General features: G+C 37.1%; 1 protein-coding gene across 4 annotated transcripts in view; it reads right to left on the minus strand.

The window, feature by feature from the left end:
- The window catches only part of CBR4 (carbonyl reductase 4), a 63,462-nt gene extending 41,034 nt beyond the window's left edge, over positions 1-22,428 (minus strand). Inside the window, exons 1-6 of one of the 4 annotated variants that reach the window (XM_032148882.2) lie at positions 22,113-22,428; positions 19,822-19,942; positions 18,946-19,082; positions 18,073-18,102; positions 14,708-14,842; positions 2,582-2,915 (exon numbers count right to left, since the gene is read on the minus strand). In XM_032148882.2, coding sequence (XP_032004773.1) covers positions 2,737-2,915; positions 14,708-14,842; positions 18,073-18,102; positions 18,946-19,082; positions 19,822-19,942; positions 22,113-22,254 — 744 coding nt within the window. In that variant the 5' untranslated portion in view covers positions 22,255-22,428 and the 3' untranslated portion in view covers positions 2,582-2,736. Of the gene's footprint in view, positions 1-2,581; positions 2,916-14,707; positions 14,843-18,072; positions 18,103-18,945; positions 19,083-19,821; positions 19,943-22,112 lie in introns of those variants that run through there. The other 3 variants (XM_032148885.2, XM_032148884.2, XM_032148886.2) reach the window with 3 other exon arrangements.
- Positions 22,429-23,248: the final 820 nt, after the last annotated feature.

Below are 23,248 nucleotides of genomic sequence, written 5' to 3' on the forward strand. Positions count from 1 at the left end.
AGAGATGAGTAGGCAAGGTGTGGGTATCAAAACAAATACAAAATATTTAGTAAGCACTCAATATCTGTTGAGTTACTTAATTAGCTAAATGAATGAATACAGTATGGTCTCTTCCCCCGAAAGTTTTACAATGTAATTGAAAGACAAATTTTTAAACTCTACTCTTACAGTTGCAGAGAAAGATAAAATTAACATCAGAAAGCTTAAAATCATTAAATACTTTATTTAAGAACAGTATGTTTACCAAGTTAGGACAGTGGTTATGATTTCTCAATTTATGCATATTCCTTTTAAAAATCTTAGAAAAAATGTTCCACCAATGTAAGGCACAACTCTTGAATATGCAGTGTGTCTTCTCTCTTTATTCTGAATAACAGAAGCATGTAAATTAAATTATCCTCTTTGCACAATTATTCCCCCCAAAACTAATTTATAACATATAATTATCTCCCTAAAAAGCAGTTATAAACCATAAATTGAATATGAATAACATATGAAAAACAGCACAAATTTTAAAGCCCTCCATGTGAAAAAAATTAATACATTGGCTTTACCTATAAACCTTATTTTGTTAATGCTAAGCACAGAACGCTTATGGGCTCATAGGAGTCAGCAAACAGCTACAGATGAGTCTTCTTGTTAAGAATTCATTCAATGCTTCTCAGAACAGCAGATTTTAAAAAATGAATTCACTGACGTTATTAAACCTCTGAACATAAGGCAACAGTTCACAACTGATTTCAGAAATAGAATGTTGTAAGTATTAAATTACAAATTCTACTAGGTCAGTGGGAGTAGGTGGATTCACCTGGAGTGGAGCAGTGAAGGTTTATTTTACCTCTTTCAAGATCTCTCCATATATTCCACCAGTTTGAGATAGGCTGGGGGAGGAGGTGGAATAGCTTAAAAGGTTATATTTCTTATTTTAAAGTATAAAAACATACACTTAAAGGCTAAACCTATCTATAACCTACATCTTAATGTCAGCAAAACATACTGCTTTCCACCCAAATCACCAATTGAATCATCCTCGCTCATGATTTCAGAGCATAAGGTGTCCAGAGAAGAAAACTCAAGACTGAATGGGCTGCCATAATGGGGAAGTACAGGTAGCCAAAGGCCAGCAGGTGAGACAGCATTAGAGAAACTATCTACTATGTCTAAATAAGCTGTCCTACCTTACAAGCATCAACTACTACATTGAAACCATTCTGAGTGCTGCATTTCCTATACGTGCCCAGACTTGGTAATGCCTGATAAATTCTGTATATTACCACATCTTGCATTTAATAGACAATTAGTTTAATGATACTAACTTTATTCACACTTAATTGACTTTCTCATATCCTGAGTAGATTAAGAAAACTATTTCAAAGATAAATTTAAAATAATTAAGAAACCCAGAATTTTGATTTAGAACACTGCTTTGACTTTTGTTATTACTTTGTATTTATTAGTATATCCTACTCATAATTTTGCACTGACTTTCAATATAAAATTAAATCTTTGCTTACACAAAATAACTGTCAGCTCCAAATCAACATGAATGGAGTGACACTGAAAATATCATACTATTCTCCATAAAAAGAGTTTAGTGCAAAATAATTATTACCTGGTATTTTACATTCAGTTTGTGTCCTTATCTCTTGTAAAGACATTTTCTTGTCTTTACACTTCTTGTAAAGACATTTAATTTATTGTTATTGCATATTTATTTTTTTATGGTTATTCATACAGAATTTATTATTTTCTAGAATTTTGGGATAAGAATCATAATCACTAATGCAAAATACTCTTAATTTTTTAAATGTTGTATTTCTTGTTTTTAAATATTAGTAGTTCACTATTCTAAGTTTTTCATGAATAAAAAACATGTCCTAAGTTCATGAAATCTGTGCCGCTCACTACTGTACCAGGTATTAAAACCTTAAGATAAGGGCTAATCCTCATCACTTATGAGAATTTCTCAAGAATGGGTCAAATGCGCCACAGTTAAATTTGCAGATTATTTTGTCCAGCTGCTCAATCAAGAGAAGTACCACTCAAAGAAATCAATTCTAAATTCATGTCTTTAATGAATACTATGTTTTGCAACTTGTATAAAAACTGATCACCCAAGCACATGCAAAAGGAATATATTTATCTTTAGTGGGCTTGCTAAAGTATTCACAACTAATCAGTGTCCTCTAAATACTCTTACTTTGGCAACAGCCCACAAGGTTAACTTTTAGAAAATTCAGCTTGATACAAGAAAATAATTCATCATAATTAGACAATATAATTTTTCCACTTTTGAGGCAAAATATATAAATCAATACTTGTATATATGACTTGCAAAATGTCTATACACTAAGATTGCTACAGTCTATAAGGTAACCAAAGGTAAGTGATACATACCCTTTAGAAAACACAATTTGTCTGGGGGGGATGGTTGCACATGTATTTAAATATGTTAAAACCACTGAATTGTATATTTTAAATGTGTGATTTATATGGTATGTGAATTGTATCTCATGAAGGCTTTTTAAACAACACTGCTGTAACTTAGACCAAAAAAAACCCCACAATTTGTCACACACTGTTCTTTTCAGACATATTTTTATAAAGACAGAAATTAACACTTGTAGCATCAGCAGGTGTGATTAGCAAATGTTACCCATGTAGGTATAAATGTCTAATCAGTAGCCAAAGTGTGCCCTTGATGCTAACCACCCCTATAACTGAATAATCTATAAATTACAAAATGAGTTGTAATCCCCCATCGACTACCAGAACATGCCCTGTAATATACGGTGATTCTAAAAGAAACACAACTGCATGTGCCACCTCGATAGTTTCTCCAAATCTCCCAAGAGGAATATTTTTCTTTAAATGTTCTTCTTTCAAGTCTTTCGTCATATCTGTGTGTACAAATCCTAAAAGAGAAATGTTTGTTTAGTTGAAAAGGGTACACACTAAGACATCTGCTGAATTTCAAAAAAAAAAAAAATTGTTTCTGCAAATTTTAATTTGAAATTATTAAAAAAAAAAATTTTTTTTTTGAGACAGGCTCTCGCTCTGTCTCCCAGGCTAGAATGCAGTGGTACAAACACGACTCACTGCAGCCTGGACCTCTGGGGCACAGGTGATCCTCTTGCCTCAGCCTCCCAAGTAGCTGTGACTACAGGCATGCACCACCACACCTGGCTAGTTTTTGTACTTTTTGTAGAGATGGGGTTTTGTCATGTGGCCCAGGCTGGTCTCAAACTCCTGGACTCAAGGGATCGACCCACATCAGCCTCCCAAAGTGCTGGGATTACAGGCATGAGCCACCATACCCACCGTATAATTTGAAATTATTAATAAACCTTGTTTATAAAATAGTTTTGTTGGCCGGGTGCAGTGGCTAAAGCCTGTAATCCCAGCATTTTGGGAGGCCAAGGCAGGCAGATCACCCGAGGGCAGGATCTCGAGAACAGCCTGCCCAACATGGCGAAACCCCATCTCTACTAAAAATACAAAAAATTAGCTGAGTGTGGTGGCGGGCGCCTGTAATCCTAGCTACTCAGAAGGCTGAAGCAGGAGAATCGCTTGAACCTGGGAGGTGGAGGTTGGAGTGAGCCGAGATTGCGTCACTGCACTCCAGCCTGGGCGACAAGAGTGAAACTCCATCTCAAAAAAAGCAAAACAAAACAAAATAGTTGTGTTAGTAATCAAGACACCAAGCCTACATTTTTATACAATTTAACTCAATGAATATTTACTGGACACTAAAATATCTGACCCCCAAGTATCTGGCCCACCTAGCAAAATGTAAGTAGGCAGATACAAACATGAATAAAACAAAATTCCACTCTTTGGGGAACCTACAATTTGTGGAGGAAATGGTCACTTGCACACCTGATTATAATGTAAGGAAGTCTGGTGAATATCCTGATAGAAGTATGTATAAAATACCACAGAATAGATTAATTTTCACTTAGGTAGTGATAGAAAAGTGGAAAGTAGTGTCAAGGGAAGGAAGGCATCACAAAAGTGGTCACATGAACTAATTTTAATTTGGTAGCTGATGATTAGAAAGGCCAGTATTTCCCATATCTGTATTTTAAAATCTTATAGTCATATCCAATTCTGATACAAGTAAACACAGAAAATTCAAAATTTAATATTTACTGAAATTCAAAATTCAAAATTTACTGAAGCATTCAGTAAAGCCTGCCAGGAATATGTTGTAAAGAATGTATTAAGTTCTACAGTATAAAGAACTAACTACATAATATATAACCAACCAATCCTAAATAACTACAAATATATACCAGGGAGAACTGTAGACTTATGAAGAAAATCTTATAAGATTAATACAGGACATACAAATACATATTAATAAAATGCTTAACCCATATAATCAGTATTCTGTACATTAATCATTTGGGTTTTTAAAAAGAAAGCAATATTAATCCTCATGAAAAGAATAGTTAGAAAAAAATTTTTAAGGTCATGAAAAATAGATGGACTAGAAGTTCAACACGACATGTGAAGTAAACATTTAATGTGCAATCTCAAAAATATAGTTTCCAAACTGCCTGTTAAAACTAAATCATTTATAGCTCAAACTATAGATAAACCTAAATATATTACCTTTTAAAGTACCATAATAAATGTGAAGTAAACAATGAATTAAGAATTAACATTAGGCCATTGGTTTATTATGCAATATTATGTAATTACTTAACTTTCCTTTCTTTAGGTTTGCAGTTACTAATATCTATGCATTTTTTTAAAAGTCTTGGGAAAAATATTCATAGATTTGTCTATCATGAAGCTTATGAATGACACTTTCATTAGGAAAAAACTGAAACAAGCTGAATGTCTTTCAATAAGAAACTGGTTAAATAAGTTATGATACATCCATACAACAGAATAATGCAGGTATTAAAAATAATGCTATATGTTCTCACTTGTAACTGGGAGCTAAAGAATGTGTACCCATGGATGTGATGACAATGGAGATTCAGAAGGGTGAGAGGGTGGGACGGAGGTGAATAAGAAATTACCTAATGGACACAATGTGTGTTATTCAGGTGATAGATACCCTAAAAGCCCTGACTTCCCACTATGGAATCTATGCATGTAACAAAATTGCATCTGCACCTGCATTCATTTGTATTTATACAAATAAATGAATAAAATAAGATAAAAATAAAAAATGAAAATTATGCTATAAAAGGATATTTAAATCTAAAAATAACATTTGTGTATAAAATGTAGGTTACAAATGAATTAAGTTATACCACTATTAAAAACACAACAAAGAACTTACACTAATGACTGAAAAAAGTACTATATACCAAAATATTAACAGTGATTATCATTAGATACTAGAATTATAGGTAATGATTTTTATTTTCTTTGTATTTTTCTGCTCTTTCCAAACTGTCTACAACAGATATATATATTATTTTTGTATTCAGATAAAAAGTTGTTGAAAAAATACACACAGTATTACCTTCAGATAGTCTGTAATGAAAGCCTGGAATAACAAAACTAATTTTGTATTATATATGATTCACTGTGAAATTACATTGTGAAATACAGTCTTCTCTGTCATAAAATCTTACCACATTTATTTTAAAAGTCAGCAATATTTCCTTCATATCCTCTCATCTTTAAGAAGAATGAGAAGGCCAGAAGGAATGCAATAAAAGGAGGAGCAGCTAATACAGATATTGATACTAGCCTCTGTAGAATATACAACAAACTGTAAATGAAACTTAATTTACAGTGAAGAGCCACAATAATCAACAGGCAATCCAATCATCTTAAGAACAATATCATGGGGGTTCTTGCTGTCCAAAGTTTTCTGTCTTTAGACACACATATTTTCCTTTTTTTTTTTTTTTTGGAGACAAGAGTCTCACTCTGTCACCAGGCTGGAGTGCAGTGGTGCGATCTCGGCTCACTGCAACCTCCACCTCCTGGGTTCAAGCGATTCTCCTGCCTCAGGCTCCCCAGTAGCTGGGACTACAGGCACACACCACCACGCCCAGCTAATTTCTGTATTTTTAGTAGAGACGAGGTTTCACCAGGTTGGCCAGGATGGTCCTGAATTCCTGACCTCAGGTGATCCACCCACCTCAGCCTCCCAAAGTGCTAGGATTACAGGCGTGAGCCACTGTGCCCAGCCAACAAAAGTATTTTCAAAAGTGCCTCAGAGAGTATCCTAGGAAGAAAATCTCATCTCACACTTGTAATAAAAGCAGAATGAATAAAATTTGTCAAAAACATGTAAAAGTTCATGTTATCTTCTCAAAGATAGACACAATTATCCTTTCTTTTCGAACTCTAGCAAAATTAGCATAGAATACTTCCCAGTAACTCTCACAAACTCTCAGCATAAAAATCGATGTATTTTAACCTAAAAAATAAAAACAGAAAAACACAATAAACTACAGTAGAAATGGTTTGCAAGAAAGACCTTGTGACTATGCAAATCCCAGGCTCAACTTCTGACTCTGCTAGCCTGGCCTTTTCTCAAACGCAGTATTTTGTGGTTAAAAAAAAAACACTGGATTAGGACACATTAAACTAGATTCTGTTCCCTGCTCTGCTAATACTATTAAAGCTATCACCTGAGAAAAGTCATGTGCCGAGACCAGCTCGGTCATGGAGACCCTAACCCAGCGGTGCTAGAGGAATTAAAGACACACACACAGAAATATAGAGTGTGGAGTAGGAAATCAGGGGTCTTACAGCCTTCAGAGCTGAGAGCCTCGAACAGAGATTTACCCATATATTTATTGACAGCAAGCCAGTGATAAGCATTGTTTCTATAGACTATAGATTAACTAAAAGTATTCCTTACGGGAATCAAAGGGACAGGCCAAAATAAAAGGATCGGTCTGGCTAGTTATCAGCAGCAGGAGCATGTCCTTAAGGCACAGATCGCTCATGCTATTGTTTGTGGTTCAGGAATGCCTTTAAGCGGTTTTCCACCCTGGGTGAGCCAGGTGTTCCTTGCCCTCATACCAGTAAACCCACAATCTTCAGCGTGGGCGTCATGGCCATCACGAACATATCACAGTGCTGCAGCGATTTTGTTTATGGCCAGTTTTGGGGCCAGTTTATGGCCAGATTTGGGGGCCTGTTCCCAACAGTCATGTACTACCTGCAACTGAATGACCGTTTCTGTATCATAAAATGAATGAAATAGATGGAAAATGACAGATCTCTGAGGTTCCTTTTCTGTTTTTAATTTTTTGCTTTTTTTTTGAGACAGTCTGGCTCTGTCACCCAAGCTGGAGTGCAGTGGCACAATCACGGCTCACTGAAACCTCTACCTCCCAGGTTCAAGCAATTATCCTGCCTCAGCCTCCCCAGTAGCTGCGACTACAGATGCCTACCACCATGCCTGGCTAATTTTTTTTTTTTTTTTTTTTTTTCAGATGGAGTTTGGCTCCTGTCACCCAGGCTGGAGTGCAATGGCGTGATCTGGGCTCACTGAAACCTCCGCCTCCTGGGCTCAAACAATTCCTCTGCCTTAGACGCCCGAGTAGTCAGGATTACATGCATGCGTCATCACGCCAGGCTAATTTTGTATTTTTAGTGGAGACAGGGTTTCACCAGGTTGGTTGGGCTAGTCTCAAACTCCTGGCCTTAAGTGATCAGCCTGCCTTGGTCTCCCAAAGTACGGGAATTACAGGTGTGAGCCACCATGCAGCCTGGCCTGAGGTTTCTTTTAGCCCTACAACACTACGATTCAAAGATTAAAAGTATGCCTCATTAAGTACTCTTCATGACAACTTGACTTGAAATTTAGGAAAGTAAGTTCCTCTAAAACGGCCCTCAGTTCTTAAAATGGTAGGTACATAGAGGTTAGAATACTTCCAATTCAAGAAGCACTAATGCTAACCTGGGTTTTCATCCATGCTGTGTTGAAAGGAACTGATCGGCCCTTCTTCTGGCTGGATGTTAGTTCTGATACGTTTGTCCTTTTGGAGACAAAAAGTAAGGCCACAAAAGTTGTGAGTGACCATTTGAACATGTTTTTTCACCTCAGGAAAAAAAGCAGATCTAGAATAAGGCATGAGATACTGGAAGGTCTCCAAGCCTTAGACAGGCAAGGAGACCTAAGCAGTGAGACACTTTCAGGGACAATCCCAGTAAGATGGAAAGATGACCTCTACCACACAGACATGGGCTGACACCCTTCTTTCTGCTTGTATTACCTTCTAGTCTGTGCTCTCTCTCCTTGGCCCCAAAGGACTCTCCCCCATATCATCCTTTCACTTCATTTGTAAAACTCTGGAAATTTTGCTCTCCTTCCCTTTTTGCTAGGTACACATTTACAATGCCTTTCACACTAGGCTATAAACATTACAAACTACCAGTAGGTGCCACTGTCCAACAAATAATGCTACTGCATCTCCTGGAGAGTTAGAGATTTCCAATTTGGAGGACAGACATGTGAGCCCCCAAAAACCACCAAGTAAGCTAGATATGGAACAGATAAAGGCTAACATCTTGAAGCTTTTAATAAGGTCTTGTTAAACGTTATAGCCTGGATTCATCTCTGCTATGGTGTATGTCTATGTTAGGTCAGATCTGCACAAGAGAGAGTGGTGCCCTCTGAATCCAACATGATTACAAGAAGTCCAGAACAGGAATGATGATGTTCAGCCACCCACTCGAATGAAAAGTCTCCCTCCACTGCTCAGGCTTAGAAGATAAGGGTGTGATTTATTTAGGGAAAGCTTGCCACAACCTCTCCCCAGACCTATGAATGGATACTTGGAATAACAAATATCAGGGGACAGCTGCTAGCCATCACTGAACTCTGCACTAAAAGTAAAGTGGGTGAGAAAGGCCAAGTTGAAAGAAGGGATGAATTCACCAATGCTGGTTTTTCCTCTTTGATTATGTTATTTTCTGTGGAGGACATGAACATGTCCAAAGAGCCTCTCTTCATTTTCTGTAGCTTTTTAAAAAATTTATAAACTTTACATTTTTGAGGAATTTTAGGTTTACAGAAAAATTGAACACAACGTTCGGATAGATCCCATGCACCCCCTTTTCCATCACCCCCCTTCCCATTTCCCCCTATTACTAACATCTTACCTTAGTGTGGCACATTTATTACAACTGATAAACCAATATTGATATATTATTAAGTAAAGTCCATAGTTTACATTAGGGTTCACTCTTTATTTTATATATTTATTTGTTCATTTATTTAGTACCATTTTGTCTTCACAAGCTAAGGGTTCACTCTTCAGACTGTACAGTTCTACAGGTTTGGACAAATGCCTAATATCATGTGTCCACCATTATTATAGCATACAGAATAGTTTTACTGCCCTAATAATCTGTCTGTAGCTTTTTAAAACTCATGTATCTGTCCCCACTTTATCAGAAATTAAATAAAATTTATCAGAAATTAAATTAAAAATGTAAAGCTAGTCTCTAATGATAAATTACTCTGGGCTGTATGGAACTTCCATGTCATTTTATAGTAAAGGTTATGAACCACGTGATCTTCATTTATAAATATATTCACAACCCAGGGCATGACATATAAACGGTCTCTTGGGTTCCCTATCATGTATCACAGACCTGAAGGGAGAGATTAATAGTCCTTAAACAACTCACACACCCTTCTTTCTGCTTGTATTACTTTCCGGTCTGTGCTCTCTCTCCTTGGCCCCAAAGGACTCTCCCCCATATCATTCTTTCACTTCATTTATAAAATTCTGGAAATTGTGCTCTACTCCCCTTTTTGCTAGGTATATATTTACAATGCCTTTCAAACTAGGCTATAAAATTTACAGACTACCAGTAGATGCCACTGTCCAACAAATGATGCTACTGCATCACCTGGACAGTCAGAGGTTTCCATGTGGCTACAAAGTTATCATTTCTTAAATCAACGAAAAGATAACTGAAATGACAAGCACTAAAACAATTTAGAGCAAAGAAACTTCAAGTTCAGTTCCATATATGTGATTAAAAACCCAGTACAATTTTTATAGGAACTCTTTAGGAACAGGGACACTCTTGCTCAAAAAAGTAAATGCATGGCTCCTGCTCAATGAGGATTTATATTTGATAAACTCTAAAGATATAGGCCAGGTGTGGTGGCTTATGCCTGTAATCCCAGCTACTACTGAGGCAGGAGGATGGCTTGAGCCCAAAAGGTCAAGGCTGCAGTGAGTCAAGACTGCACCACTATACTCCAACCTAGGCAACAGAGTGAAACCCCATCTCAAAAAAATTTTTAAACAATTTTTTTAAAAAGATTATATCCTTTATCTGTTTCTGACTAGCTACATAGTATAAATAGAAACACCTCATTTCCATATCCCTAGGTCTTTATTTTAGTTTTCAACATTTTTACATACAGCAGAGCCTTTATATTTAAAAAGGCATCAGGATTTTAGCCTATCACTAGTACTAACAATTGTGAGATGGGGCACTATTTGATGTATCTACCAGCTCAGATGTCCACTTGTTGATGTAAGTTTCTAGGACTCAGAAAGAACAAAAACAACCCCAGATACTTTTCTAAGGGAGAAGAAATAAGGCTCTTACCAAAAAGCTAAACCAAGATTTTAACCAGAACAAATTTCTATGTCTTAACATTGTATTTGTAGAGGGAAGCAGAGTGGGAAATCAACTTCATTCCAAACAGCACATAAGAACACTTAGAATATCTGCTCTGAGTAGCTAACAAACTCATGCAAATCTTTGTCAACAAGATTTTCTCCAAGTAGTAAACATAAAAGCTCTTCAACTTAAAAAATAAATAAAAGTACTGAAACACTTAAGGTATCCTATAGAAATAAACACAATACTATTTGTCGAAATTCAAAATGCACATATCTCTGAAGCCTTTGCAGTTCCAGTCCCAAGATTACACTCATATACTTGCAAATGTGCAAAATAAACCACATACAAGTATTGTCACTGTGTCATTAGTTGTAACAGAAAAAGTTCAGAACAAAACTACATGTCCATCAAAAGGTAACAGGTTAAATAAATTAGGTATACCCTTAAAACAAACATTATTTTCTGTTTTCATTCAGTCATTAAAAGTGACACAACAGTCACAAAACACCAAATATTACATGATTCCATTTATATGAAATGTCCAGAATACGCAAATCTGTAGATACAGAAAGTAGTTTAGTCGTTACCAAAACCTGGGGAGACTGGAAAGAAATAGGGAATGAATGCTAATGGGTTTAGGATTTCTTTAAGGATGATGAAAACGTTCTAAAATTTACTGTGGTGAAGATTGAACAGTTCTGTGACTATACTAAAACCACTGAATTGTACACTTTAAATGGGTGAATTGTATGTTATATGAATTGTATTTCCACAAAGCTGTTATTTAAAAAAGTGAAGCAGCTCTATATGGAATAACATAGAAACATCACCAAGGTATATTGTTCTATGAATAAAGGAAGATACAGAAAGCTATGAATTGCATGATACAATTTGTATTTTCTTACACTCATGCCCAGCACGCTTTATTGGCTTATATATGAAATACAAAAGAAATTATGTAGTTAACAGCAATTACTTTTAAGTAACTGAATGTCCAGAGGAGAAAAGACTATGCCTTTTTGTACTTTTGAATTTTGTACAATATGTATTATCTATTCAAAACACATATATTTCTTAAAGTAATACAGCCATTATAGGTTCCATTTATCAAATATTGTTTCTAATATTCAATATTTTCCAATCAGTAAGATTTCCCACGAACAGTTTATTTTATATTTAAAGTAATACCAAAGATTAGCAGCTATTAATCTTTAAAAAGTCAACAATATTAGGCAATGAATGGCAGCCTAATTTATTATTTTCCTTGTTCCTTGCTTTTCCTGTTATAATTTGCTGTTAAACTGTTTTTCTGCTAATTGGAGACTCCATTTGAAGGTGACCAGGAAAACTGACATAAAAAGACACATATTTGTTAACTCTGATGTTTGTTAGCTCTGTTAACAAGATCTGTTGAAGAATCTGGTTGAAATTACTATCTAAAATAAAGTTGGTAAATAATCCACAGAACTGATTTAATTCTACTATTTCAAGTTGCACTTTACTTCTGAGCAATGATGCATATTCATACCATCAAATCTGCTAAATATACATAAAGGCCACTCTATTAAATGGCCACATTTTCAGCTACAAGTTTTTATCTGTAGTACAAACTGCACTGGAAATCCATAATATATAAATATATATTATGCTCTATAAGGGTTGTATGCTCAACAAAAACGGGAAGTGATAAATAAAAACACCACTTTCAAAAAAAAAGACTGCACTGGAAAGTAAAATATTTAAGAAAGAAAGACTACAATCACACTTCCATAATAATCTTAAAACTTCCCCTTACTATGTAAACTGGATTCCCACTATTTAGTCTACTGCCTAGACAACTATGTACTCTAAACTAGACAAAATTAAGCATTCTTTCCTTCTTCAACATTTCTATAGCACCATATATGTACCTCTATTTTATATTCATCATATGACATTGCAATTATTTGTTTACATGTCAGTCTTTTTCACTATACTTAGCTCCTTGTGCAGAAATATCTTATTCATTCCTATAATTTGGGGAGCTAGCTCAGCCCCTGCACGTAGGAGACATGCCAGAAAGTTTGCTGCATGAGTTATTGTTAGCTAAGAACACTTCCATTCCCCTAAATCATTCAGCTTTTAAATTATCATGAACTAAAATTAACCCTTCATTACCCACAGTATTCCAATCCTGAAAAGAGAAGGAAGCAAATACATGTAGTTTCAAACCACAAATAATTTATTCCATAGATGGTTCATCTAGGCTAACGCTAAAAATCAATCAGCTTGCATAAAGCATTCACAAAGAGAAAACAGCGCTAAGGTAACAACAATGCTGCTTTTGGATTGTTTTTTCTTTTTCTTTCTCTCCCTACTCCCAGAAAATAGATGTATCTGAACCACAGTCACTTATCAAATATTCATAGATTTAGAATGTCTGAATGTAGCTAGTTGCTGTGAGAAAAAAAAAAGAAAAGAATTGAAATAAAGACACACTGTAGACCAAAAGGGTTAACAGGATATTTTGATAAATCCCTGATACCTGCTGGCTCAACTTCAGTGCCAAAGAAAACACCAACTGTAAGGTCCAAGCTGGAGCCATTAGTGACTGGAAAGGGGAAGGTGGCAAAGGTCTACTTCAGCCCTCTCTTTCTTACAAACGACCAGCAAACCAAAATAAACTGCCTTTTCTTATATAGGTGATTAATTCTTAAATACCTACAGCAGGCTAGGACAAAGATTCCATGGCTAACTGGCAGAGGTAGATAAAAACACTTGTGTTACTCAAAAACCAAGTAAATACCTAATCAAAATTTCTAGCACACCAGCTTATTAGTGATCATGTATTTTTGAGTTTTAGCACCTTTTTATTGCCCTCTTCATTAATCCAGGCAATTTTATCAACTAGTACCCCGGCAAAAGGCAAATAATGGAAAAGTAAAAAATAGGAAAATGGGAGGTTCCAGGTAGTTTAGACAGACCATAGTAGTAAAGGGACAAAACTATCTAAAGTTTGTGTAATGATATAAAGGAAATCTAAAAAGAATTTTTTTTTAATTTTTATAGAGACAGGGTCTTGACAGGGTCTCGCCCTGTCACCTAGGCTGGAGTACAATGGCATGATCATAGCTCACTGCAACCTCCAACTCCTGGGCTCCAGCAATCCTCCTGCTTCAGCCTCCCAAGTAGCTGGGACTATAGGTGTGCACCACCATGCACAGCTAATTTTTTTTTTTTTTTTTCGGTACAAACAGTATCTTGCTATGTTGCTCAGGCTGATCTGGAACTCCTGGCCTCACAATACTCCTGCCTCAGCCTCCCACATGAGCTACCACACCTGGTAGGACATTATTTTTAAGCTTCCATTAGATGGAAACCAAAAGACAAAGCTTTTAGTAACAGTTCTTCCATAAACTAGCTGTGTAACCTTAGGCAAGTCACTCTGAATCCCAGGTACAGTTTTCTAATCTAAAAAAATGACTGGAAAAAATTATTTCTAAGACCCTCTCCACCTTAAGTTATTCCATTAGTGCAAAATTTAAAAATAAAGACTCTTATGGTTTGGATGTTTGTCCCCTCCAAATCTCATGTTGCAATGTGATTCCCAATGTTGGAGGTGGGCCTAGCGGGAGGTGTTTGGGTCACGGAGGCGGATTCCTCATGAATAGCTTGGTGCCCTCCACATGGTAAATAATGAGTTCTCACTGTTAGTTCACGCCAGAGCTGGTTGCTTAGAGCCTGCCACCTCCTCTCTCTCTTGCTCCTGCTATCCCCATATGACTTGCCTGCTACCTCTTTACCTTCTGCCATGACTGAAAAAAAGCTTCCTGGGCCTCACCAGAAGCTGAGCAGATACTGGTGTCATGGCTTGTACAGCCTGCAGGCCCAAGAGCCAAGTAAGCCTCTTTTCTTTATGAATTACCTCAGATAGTCCTTTAGAACAATGCAAACAGGCTAACACATAGACTTTATATAGAATATGAGGTACAAAAATTTTTTTGAGTCCCCCAGTTCATTATTTGATTCTTTTCACAATCATTTTACAAACTATTCTACCCAGATGTCAATTACTAATGTTCCAACTAATGGCTTCCCTATAAAACAATAATCACAATCAAGTTATTTTAATAAAGTTTTCACTAACCTGGTGCAACTACATTCACTCTAATTTTCTTTCTTGCTACCTCTTTAGCAAGAGCACGTGAAAATCCAACTAATCCTCCTTTACTGGCACTGTAAACGGACTGGCCAGAATTGCCTTTTAACCCAACAATGCTTCCTAGGACAAAAAAAAAAAAAAGTGTATTAAATTCAATTAATGGGGTTACTTGAAAATTCAGATAATTTACAGTAAACAAAAAGGTAAAACCCACTTCACCTTGCCCTCTGTTAAAATTGGAAATTCTAACCATTGTCATCAGTCATTTACAGAAAATTTAAGAGTCCAAATCTGCTCCAGATACATACAGAAAAGAGCATCTGAAAGCAGCTGATATAAAATTGCCAATGCAGGTGCTTGTGAATTGATCCATTATGTGAAGGGGATGCACTCTAATCTCTGAGTAGGTCAGATATGATGAAAATTCTGTGGTATTTATAAAGGCTTCCAGCAGGTAGAGGTTAAAGTCAAAAAAAGTCAGACAAAAGCTGACTAATTTTATGATTCTACAACACAGACATAAGTCAGAAAGCTCTCATTTTCACCCTAAAAACTAGTTCATTTGAAGACAAATCTCATTAAAATTGAATTACGTGCATAACTCATTTTATTGTTCTGCTTTATTGTGCTTTGCAGATATTGCTTTTTTTTTTTTTTTTTTTTTAAACAAATTGAAGGCTTGTAGCAACCCTGCATCAAGCAATTCTATTACCACTTTTCCAACACCATGGCTCACTGTGAGCAGTGCTCACTCTGTGTCTCTTTGTCACATTTTGGTAATTTTCATACCATCTTAAACTTTTTCATTATTATTATATCTGTTACAACGATCTGTGGTCAGTGATTCTTGATGTTCACTGCTGTTGGGGTGCCACAAACAAAATATTACTGCTCACTGACAATGCATCTGGTCACCAAAGAGCTCTGATGGAGATGTACAAGGAGATTAATGTTGTTTTCGCGCCTGTTAATACAATATCCTTTCTTCAGCTCATGGATCAAGGGATAATTTTGACTTTCAAGTCTTATTTAAGAAACATTTTATAAGTCTATAGCAGTCATAAATAGTAATTCCTCTTAGAAATCTGGGCAAAGTAAATTAAAAGCCTTCTGGAAAGGATTCACCAATCTATATGCCATTCAGAACATTTGTGATTCGTGGCAGAAGGTCAAAATATCAACATTAACAGGAGTTTGAAAGAAGTTATTTTAACCCTCATGGATGACTTTGTGGGGTTCAAGACTTCAGTGGAGCAGAATTACAAGTGGAGCCTGAAGATGTGACTGAATTGCTGCAATCTCATGATAAAACAAATGGGTGAGGAGTTGCTTCTTATGTATGGATAAACAAAGTTGTTTCTCAAGATGGAATCTCTTCCTTGTGAAGATGTGAATACTGCTGAAATGACAAAGGATTTAGAATGTCCTATAAACTTAGTTGATAAAGCAATAGCAAGGATTGAGAGGAGTGGCTCCAATTTTTAAAGATCTACTTGGATAAAATGCTATCAAACAGCATCATATGCTGCAGAGAAATCTCTCATGAAATGAAGAGTCAATCAATGTGGCAAATTTTGTCTTATCTTAAGAAATTGCCACAGCCACTATTATCAGTCAGCAGCCATCAACATCAAGGCAAGACCCTCTGCCAGCAAAAAGATTATGACTTCCCAGAAGCTCAGATGACCATTAGCATTTTTTAGCAATAAAGGATTTTTTAGCAACAAAGTACTCACATTGTTTTTTAGATATAATGCTACTGCATACTTAAAAGACCATAATATAACTTTTACATGCACTGAGAAACTAAACAAGTGGATAAGACAAAATTTGCCATGTGATTGACTCTTCATTTCATGAGAGATTTCTCTGCAGCATATGATGCTGTTTGATAGCATTTTATCCGAGTAGATCTTTAAAAATTGGAGCCACTCCTCTCAATCCCTGATATTGCTTTATCAACTAAGTTTATAGGATATTCTAAATCCTTTGTCATTTCAACAGCATTCACATCTTCACAAGGAGTAGATTCCATCTTGAGAAACAACTTTGTTTATCCATACATAAGAAGCAACTCCTCACCCATTTGTTTTATCATGAGATTGCAGCAATTCAATTTGTGTGACTTAACATTCTTGAGATATTCGCTTTATTCTGGTGGAGTAGAACCAAAGCTACAATATCTGCGAGACATGCTTGTACTGTCAATCTAAATTGGCAAAGCTTCAATTATACACTTTTTGTAAAACTGCAATTTCATTACATTCAGTGATGTATTGTAAACTATACTGCCTACTGAAGATCCTTGAGTGACCACATCTAATGAATATGTAATAATTTTTAATTCAAATATCAACTACATACAAATAAACTCTTGCAAAACCGAAGTGGGGAAGTAATTTTCTGCACCACTGACCTGTACTTATGACATAAAAATTAATCAAGGACCTCACAAAATTTTTTTAAAGTAGTTTTAAAAAAAGAAAACATTCCAAACATTTCTCTATTAGAATCAACAAGTTTGGTATTAGAATGTTTATCTACATTATATATTGTAGGCCAATTAATAACAAAGGAAGAGAACTGTGAAGTACGCAGAGAGAAAAGACATCAGACTGAAGAAATGCATATGGACAGAGGGGTGTTTATCAGAAAGATACAGAGAGACACAAAAAAAGAAAAATACATGCACGAAAAAAATACCAAACAGGGCGGGTCCGATGGTAGCGGGTTATCAGAACTTATTAACAACAGTGTCATTAAAATTAGTATACAACCCCCAACTGCTAAATATGAGTGGCTTTTAAAAGAAAAAAAAAGAAATACCAAACAGAAGCTTTAGCGGCTTTGATTCATGCCACGCACTACTGTTCATCAGGTCAAAAAGTGATAATTTCTGAAATATCAATGAAGTGTCTGGCAGTTTAAAGTAGTCCTTTCTGTAGTAAGATTCTCAATTTACTATCTATTATTTACTTTTAGCTCAATTCTAAAAGTTTTGCATGCACAAGGAGGACTAATGGGTTTTTTAAATACACCTAAAAAAAAGAAGATTTTAGAGTTAAACGTACCTCAGGTTATCAGGTGACAGATACAGGCCTGTTTGCCTGCTTATAAGTATCCAAAGTCCTTATCTGGCTGAGTTAAAAGGCAAAGGTTGACTCATTGACTAATCTCTTATATAAGAAAACGGATCCCTTAAATTTTTAAGGGTAAATGTCCAAAATGCTCTCATGTCCCCTTAGTTTATTAGCATAGTATTCTTTCCTTTTCTCACTTTCAAAACAGAAAATCTCTAAATTCTGGCTTGAAAAACCATTTCCTACATTTAAAAGAACAGGGTCACTTACTTTTATGGAGCAGCATCCCCCTTCTGTGGCCTTTTAAGGTGTTACCATTTGAAAATAAAAAGCAGATGGTATACTATTACTTCCAAATTACCAAACTGAAATAAAATTTCAAGTCATTTTGCATTTTAAGTTCTACAGGCATATACTCCACAGTTTATCTGCCCTGTGGGTTAGATGAACTGAAAACTAAGGGTTACTTACATCCATTCTTAAAAACAGAGAAATTTTATCTTCCTTTAAACCTCTACACAAGATTTAACAGTAACCCATGCAACTGCTGTAGACAATATTACTTAGCCCCCACTGTCTACTTTAATTCCTTGTCCATGTTTTAAAAATCAGGCTCCTGGCTGGGCACGTGGCTCATGCCTATAATCCCAGCACTTCAGGAGGATCACCTGAGCCCAGGAGTTAAAGACCAGCCTAGGCCACATAGTGTGACCTCGTCCCTATTTAAAAAAAAAAAAAAATTTCACACAAAAATCAGGATGATCCAATTTCTCTTGAAAAATCAAAATTGCTGGCAAAACTGGGACCACATTCTTGCACAGCAACAATCTACTGAATCTAAGTGGTGGCCTCCACCATTCCATATGGGCTCTGGACAATGAAACTGGATATCATTTATCACATGGCTGGTACCGTCATTTTTCTAGTACTCAGTGGTGTCACTCATTTAACACCTGCCTGACTCCTATAGGGATGTGAATGTGTGATTCTTATTTTATTCATTAATCAATTAATTAAATCCTTTTTTCCATAGATAATATAAATTTCATTCATGTTTCACAATAAATTACAAATTCGTGGATTAAATATTTTTATGGCATGGTATTATGGGATAATTATAAATTCACAAAGGTGAAGACTCACCTACATTAACAACAGACCCTCCCTGTTGTTGAATCATAGTCCTCATGGCAGCCTTACAGGTCAGCATGGAACCCAAGAGGTTAGTATGAAGCTGAGATATCATATCTTCAGTTTTTGTTCTTACTAAAAGACTATCCCTACAAAAAGAAACAGTATGTAATAGCATATAACAACAAGATAAAAACCAAAAAGGTCAAGACTAATATAACATTTTTACTGAGAGTGCAAGAAGTGCTTCCTATCTGAGCTAGAATAGCTAGAATACCTAGAGTCCCATTTTGTACTTGGCTTGAGAAACATTAAAATAACGATTGATAAACCAGAAAGGATCCACTTGGAAGACAGGTTGCTACCCCTTCTCAGCTTGAGTGGCAAATATTCTTAACCCCTAAAAGTAGTACCATACAGCCAAAATAGTTTGAATGGCCTGAACAACTGCCATACTAAGCCTTGTTTAGCAAGAAAATTAATATGTTATTCTAAATATTCTCTCCTGAATTCATCTTTTAAAAAATAATATCCACTCCATGATTCTATTAGTATTAAGTTCACAAACTGGCAAAACTTACCTATGGTGACAAAACTCAGAAAATAGTTACCAAGAAGGAAGTATTGAGAAGACACTGCCTTCTGGAGCACTGGAAACATTCTACAGCTCAATATGGGTGATGATCACAATGTTAAAATCGACTAAACTGCGCATTTATTATATGCTGTATCTCAATATAAAAGAAAATATGGATTGACAAGTTTTAAAATAGTTTTTTCTCCCAGTTAAAAGTAAAATAAACATATTAACTTATACCAATCAAAGACGTATTAGGAAGAAAAGTTTTAAATATATATATAAGAAACTTATTTAAATCTGTGACCAACCTGTTAATACCAGCTGCATTTACCAAGAAATTTACTCGACCTAAATGTTTCTCCATCTCTTCAAATGTATTTTGAACATCATGTTCTTTAGCAACATCACAGCTAAATGCCAAATGATCTCCTACACAACAAAGTTAAATAAGAATTACTTATAACCCAAATTTTAAATTTACTCAATACACATTTGTTAAGCATCTACCTAAGATGGCAGGCCTGTGCTAATCTAGAACCTAAAGATTAAAAAAGTAATGTCATGAGGCCTGGCTTTCATAGAGTTGGTCTAATGAAACTGGGATGCGGGAACAAAGAGGAAATAAAGTACTACTACAGAAAGTTAATTTTAAAATTTTCTTTTTAATCAACAAAGAGGGGAGGGCTTTTTCAAGTTATAAAGGCTCTGTAAGATTCATCTAATATTTATAGCTTTAACACTGAATTCATGCTACCCAATTCGACAGTCTTCTGGGTTTTATATTCCTTTTTTGAAATTTATGTCTAATTCTGTCAGGTTTTTGTTGAAATTAGTTTCTTTGGCCCTGAACAGGAACTCTTGGGTTTCTTCTTAAGTGCTACGGATGCACTATGGCACATATATTGTAACGACTATTATTCAAACCTGACCATCAAGAGAGAGAACACAGGAAGCTGTAAAAATGCTAAAACTACAAACCATGGGGAGGAAAAAAAACACTTTTTACTAAAAGCAACTGTTACCACTTCTAAAAAGTGGTTAAATGACAAAAACAAAACTACACTTCAAAAGAAAACAAAGCATTCCCTATGTAATAATCTACCATTTTAATACTCTAAAATGTAGGATTGTCTTTAAAAGCTAAAACAATTCCTTATTTTCTGTTTGACCTTGACAAATATGCTTACACCAACATTACCCCATTAAGCCTTTGGAAACAGTAAGCGACCTGGGGAATTATACTTTCTAGATGAAAAACAATCACTCATGGAACACGATTCAAAGGAATGCAGGACCCAAAAGCATCCTGTGTCTCTCTTACTCTTGGTTTTCACCCGAAGACTTGTGTCCACAACCACCTTTGAAAGCCCAACTAATGGCTTCAATCCAGTCCAGCAAACACTGATGGCTTGCGGTGACACAGTAAGGGTCACCACTCTTCCCCTCCTCTGTTAGAATGGCAAGGAATATGAGCTTCAAGAAGCATTCACTGACACTCTCCCTGAGCTATTACAGGATCTTTTTTCTTTTAGAGAGCCCAATAGTCTCCCAACCAGCACTGAACAGGTGATACTAAACCGATCAATAATGTTAACTTAAAAATGAACAGCCACACCTGGCGTCTATAGTCCCAGGTCCTTGGGAGGCTGAGGTGAGATCTCTAGAGCCCAGTAAATCAGGAGTTGGGGTCCAGCCCGGGCAACATAATGGGAAGCCCTCTCAAAAAAAAAAACACATACACAAAAACAGTAAGAGCCACAAGACGGACCCCTAGGCCTCTATTCTCCCCATGCCTCCCTGATGGTAAATGAAGCATAATTTTGTCCATTCTAGTGATTAAACAAATAGCATCTTCGGATCTAACGTCCTGTTTCTCCCTAAACTCAATGAAGAGTTAAATTCACAAAATGACTAATACATTAATAATAAGCCGGAAATTAACCCTGAAATTTAAAGGCAATAAAAAAGAATTTGGCAGAACAAAGTTTAATTGTCCATTTGCAAAACTCACCAAAACAATTTAATAACATTAAAGCAAACCAGGTGTATCTCAAAACTGGCTGGTACTCAAAAGGGTTTCTCTATGAAACACTGCTTTGTGCATTCGCGCAGGGCCAAGGCACGGCCCTTGGGCAAAACTGAAGGGAGCCGTTTATACCTGCACTCCTACCTTTCCTGCCTGAACTCCTTTCGGCCCAGCCCTGTCTCCGGGGGCCGAGAACTCGCCCTTTTCCCTACATTAAAAGTAAACTATTACGTGGCTCTCTCCCACAACAGGGAAGCTCCTCAGGGTTAGCACTAGCCTCAGGGCTGAGGGTGCTTATTAGTGGGGCCTCACAAGACTACGAGGTCTCAAAGAAAACCCCAAATGTTCGGCCCTCGGCGGCAGGCTGCGTGGCCGGCATCCTGCGAGGCATAGGGAGATCGCGGGTTTCTGCACGAGACGCACTCTACCCTTGGAACGGGAGAGCGCCTGCACGCGGCTGCATCTAGTAAGCCCAGAGCTCTAAAGGCCAGACCTGCTCTTTTTACAAAGGAGATTTTCTTTAGGCGTCTGGACCGCGGCCATACAACTGGACAACTCCAGTTTGATACCTACCGCCGAGGTCACCGGCGGCGGCTTTGGCCCCTTCCAGGTTTCTGGCAATGATTGCCAGTCGGTAGCCTTTCCGGGCCATTAACTGGGCCACAGCCCTGCCAATGCCTCGGGAGCCTCCAAAAACAGCACACACTTTGTCCATCTTGGAGTCACAAACTCGGAGGAAAGAGGGAAGGGAGTGGGAGCCTCTCTCCAGGTTCCCTCAGGCTTTTAAACAACCGCGGTTGAAAAAAGGCAAACCGCAGAAAAAACGCCACACCGCAGAAAAAACGCCACTCGACACCTCCTGCGGCGGGACTCTAGTAATGGAAGAGGCCGTGAAAAACGGGGAAGAGCTCGGCGTCGCCGCGTCGACGTCATCACGCACGGACTCTCCCGCGCCACGCCTAACAAGTACGCCGGCGAGAGCTCCCCGCCGGCGGAAAAATGGCCTGGAGGGGGCCTCGATGCATGCTGGGACCTGTAGTCGTGACGCACGAGAGCAACTGGCGCAGGCGCTCGGTAGGAAATGTACTTGTGGCAGTGAGGGGGGATCCTCTGTCCCCGCTGGGTCGTATCAGTCGGGATTCGAGCCCCGGTGACCAATCGACCCGGTTTGTTCGGAACTGACAAGGTTGTCAAGACGCTGGGCTTTCCCTGGCAAACCGAGACAACTTGATCAGGTAGTTAGAACCTAGAGCAAGCATTACCGGGCGTGAGCCGGTCGGGGCTCCGGTATTTGCCCTTCGCCCAGGTGTTGTTTTGGCTACAGACTTGATGTCCTGCCTGTTGACGAAGTCCCCAAGAATCGCACCCACACCAAAACCTACCCTACCTGTTCCTCCCCCAAGTTGCTGTGGAAATGGACCTCTACCCGCGATAAATGTTACCATTCATCGCGAAGGGTGTCGTGAAGATGAATGCCCTGTCGAACATCATCCAGCAGGAGGTCAAGGAATTTTAAATGAATGATTGAATAGTCTTGCAAGATCTATGAAACAAGCTTCGGCTGCTGTAGAGAAACAAAAATGGGTTCCTGCAATTCTAAATAAGATGTACTGGGTGCTCTGAGAGTTAATAAGCTAAAAAATTCAATGTTTGTTACAATTATAGTGTAAACAGAAAGCATTTCTTGATATAATATTATTTTACTAGAT

The sequence above is a fragment of the Hylobates moloch genome, unplaced genomic scaffold (genome assembly GCF_009828535.3).
Source record: "Hylobates moloch isolate HMO894 unplaced genomic scaffold, HMol_V3 SCAFFOLD_3, whole genome shotgun sequence".
Taxonomy (NCBI): domain Eukaryota; kingdom Metazoa; phylum Chordata; class Mammalia; order Primates; family Hylobatidae; genus Hylobates; species Hylobates moloch.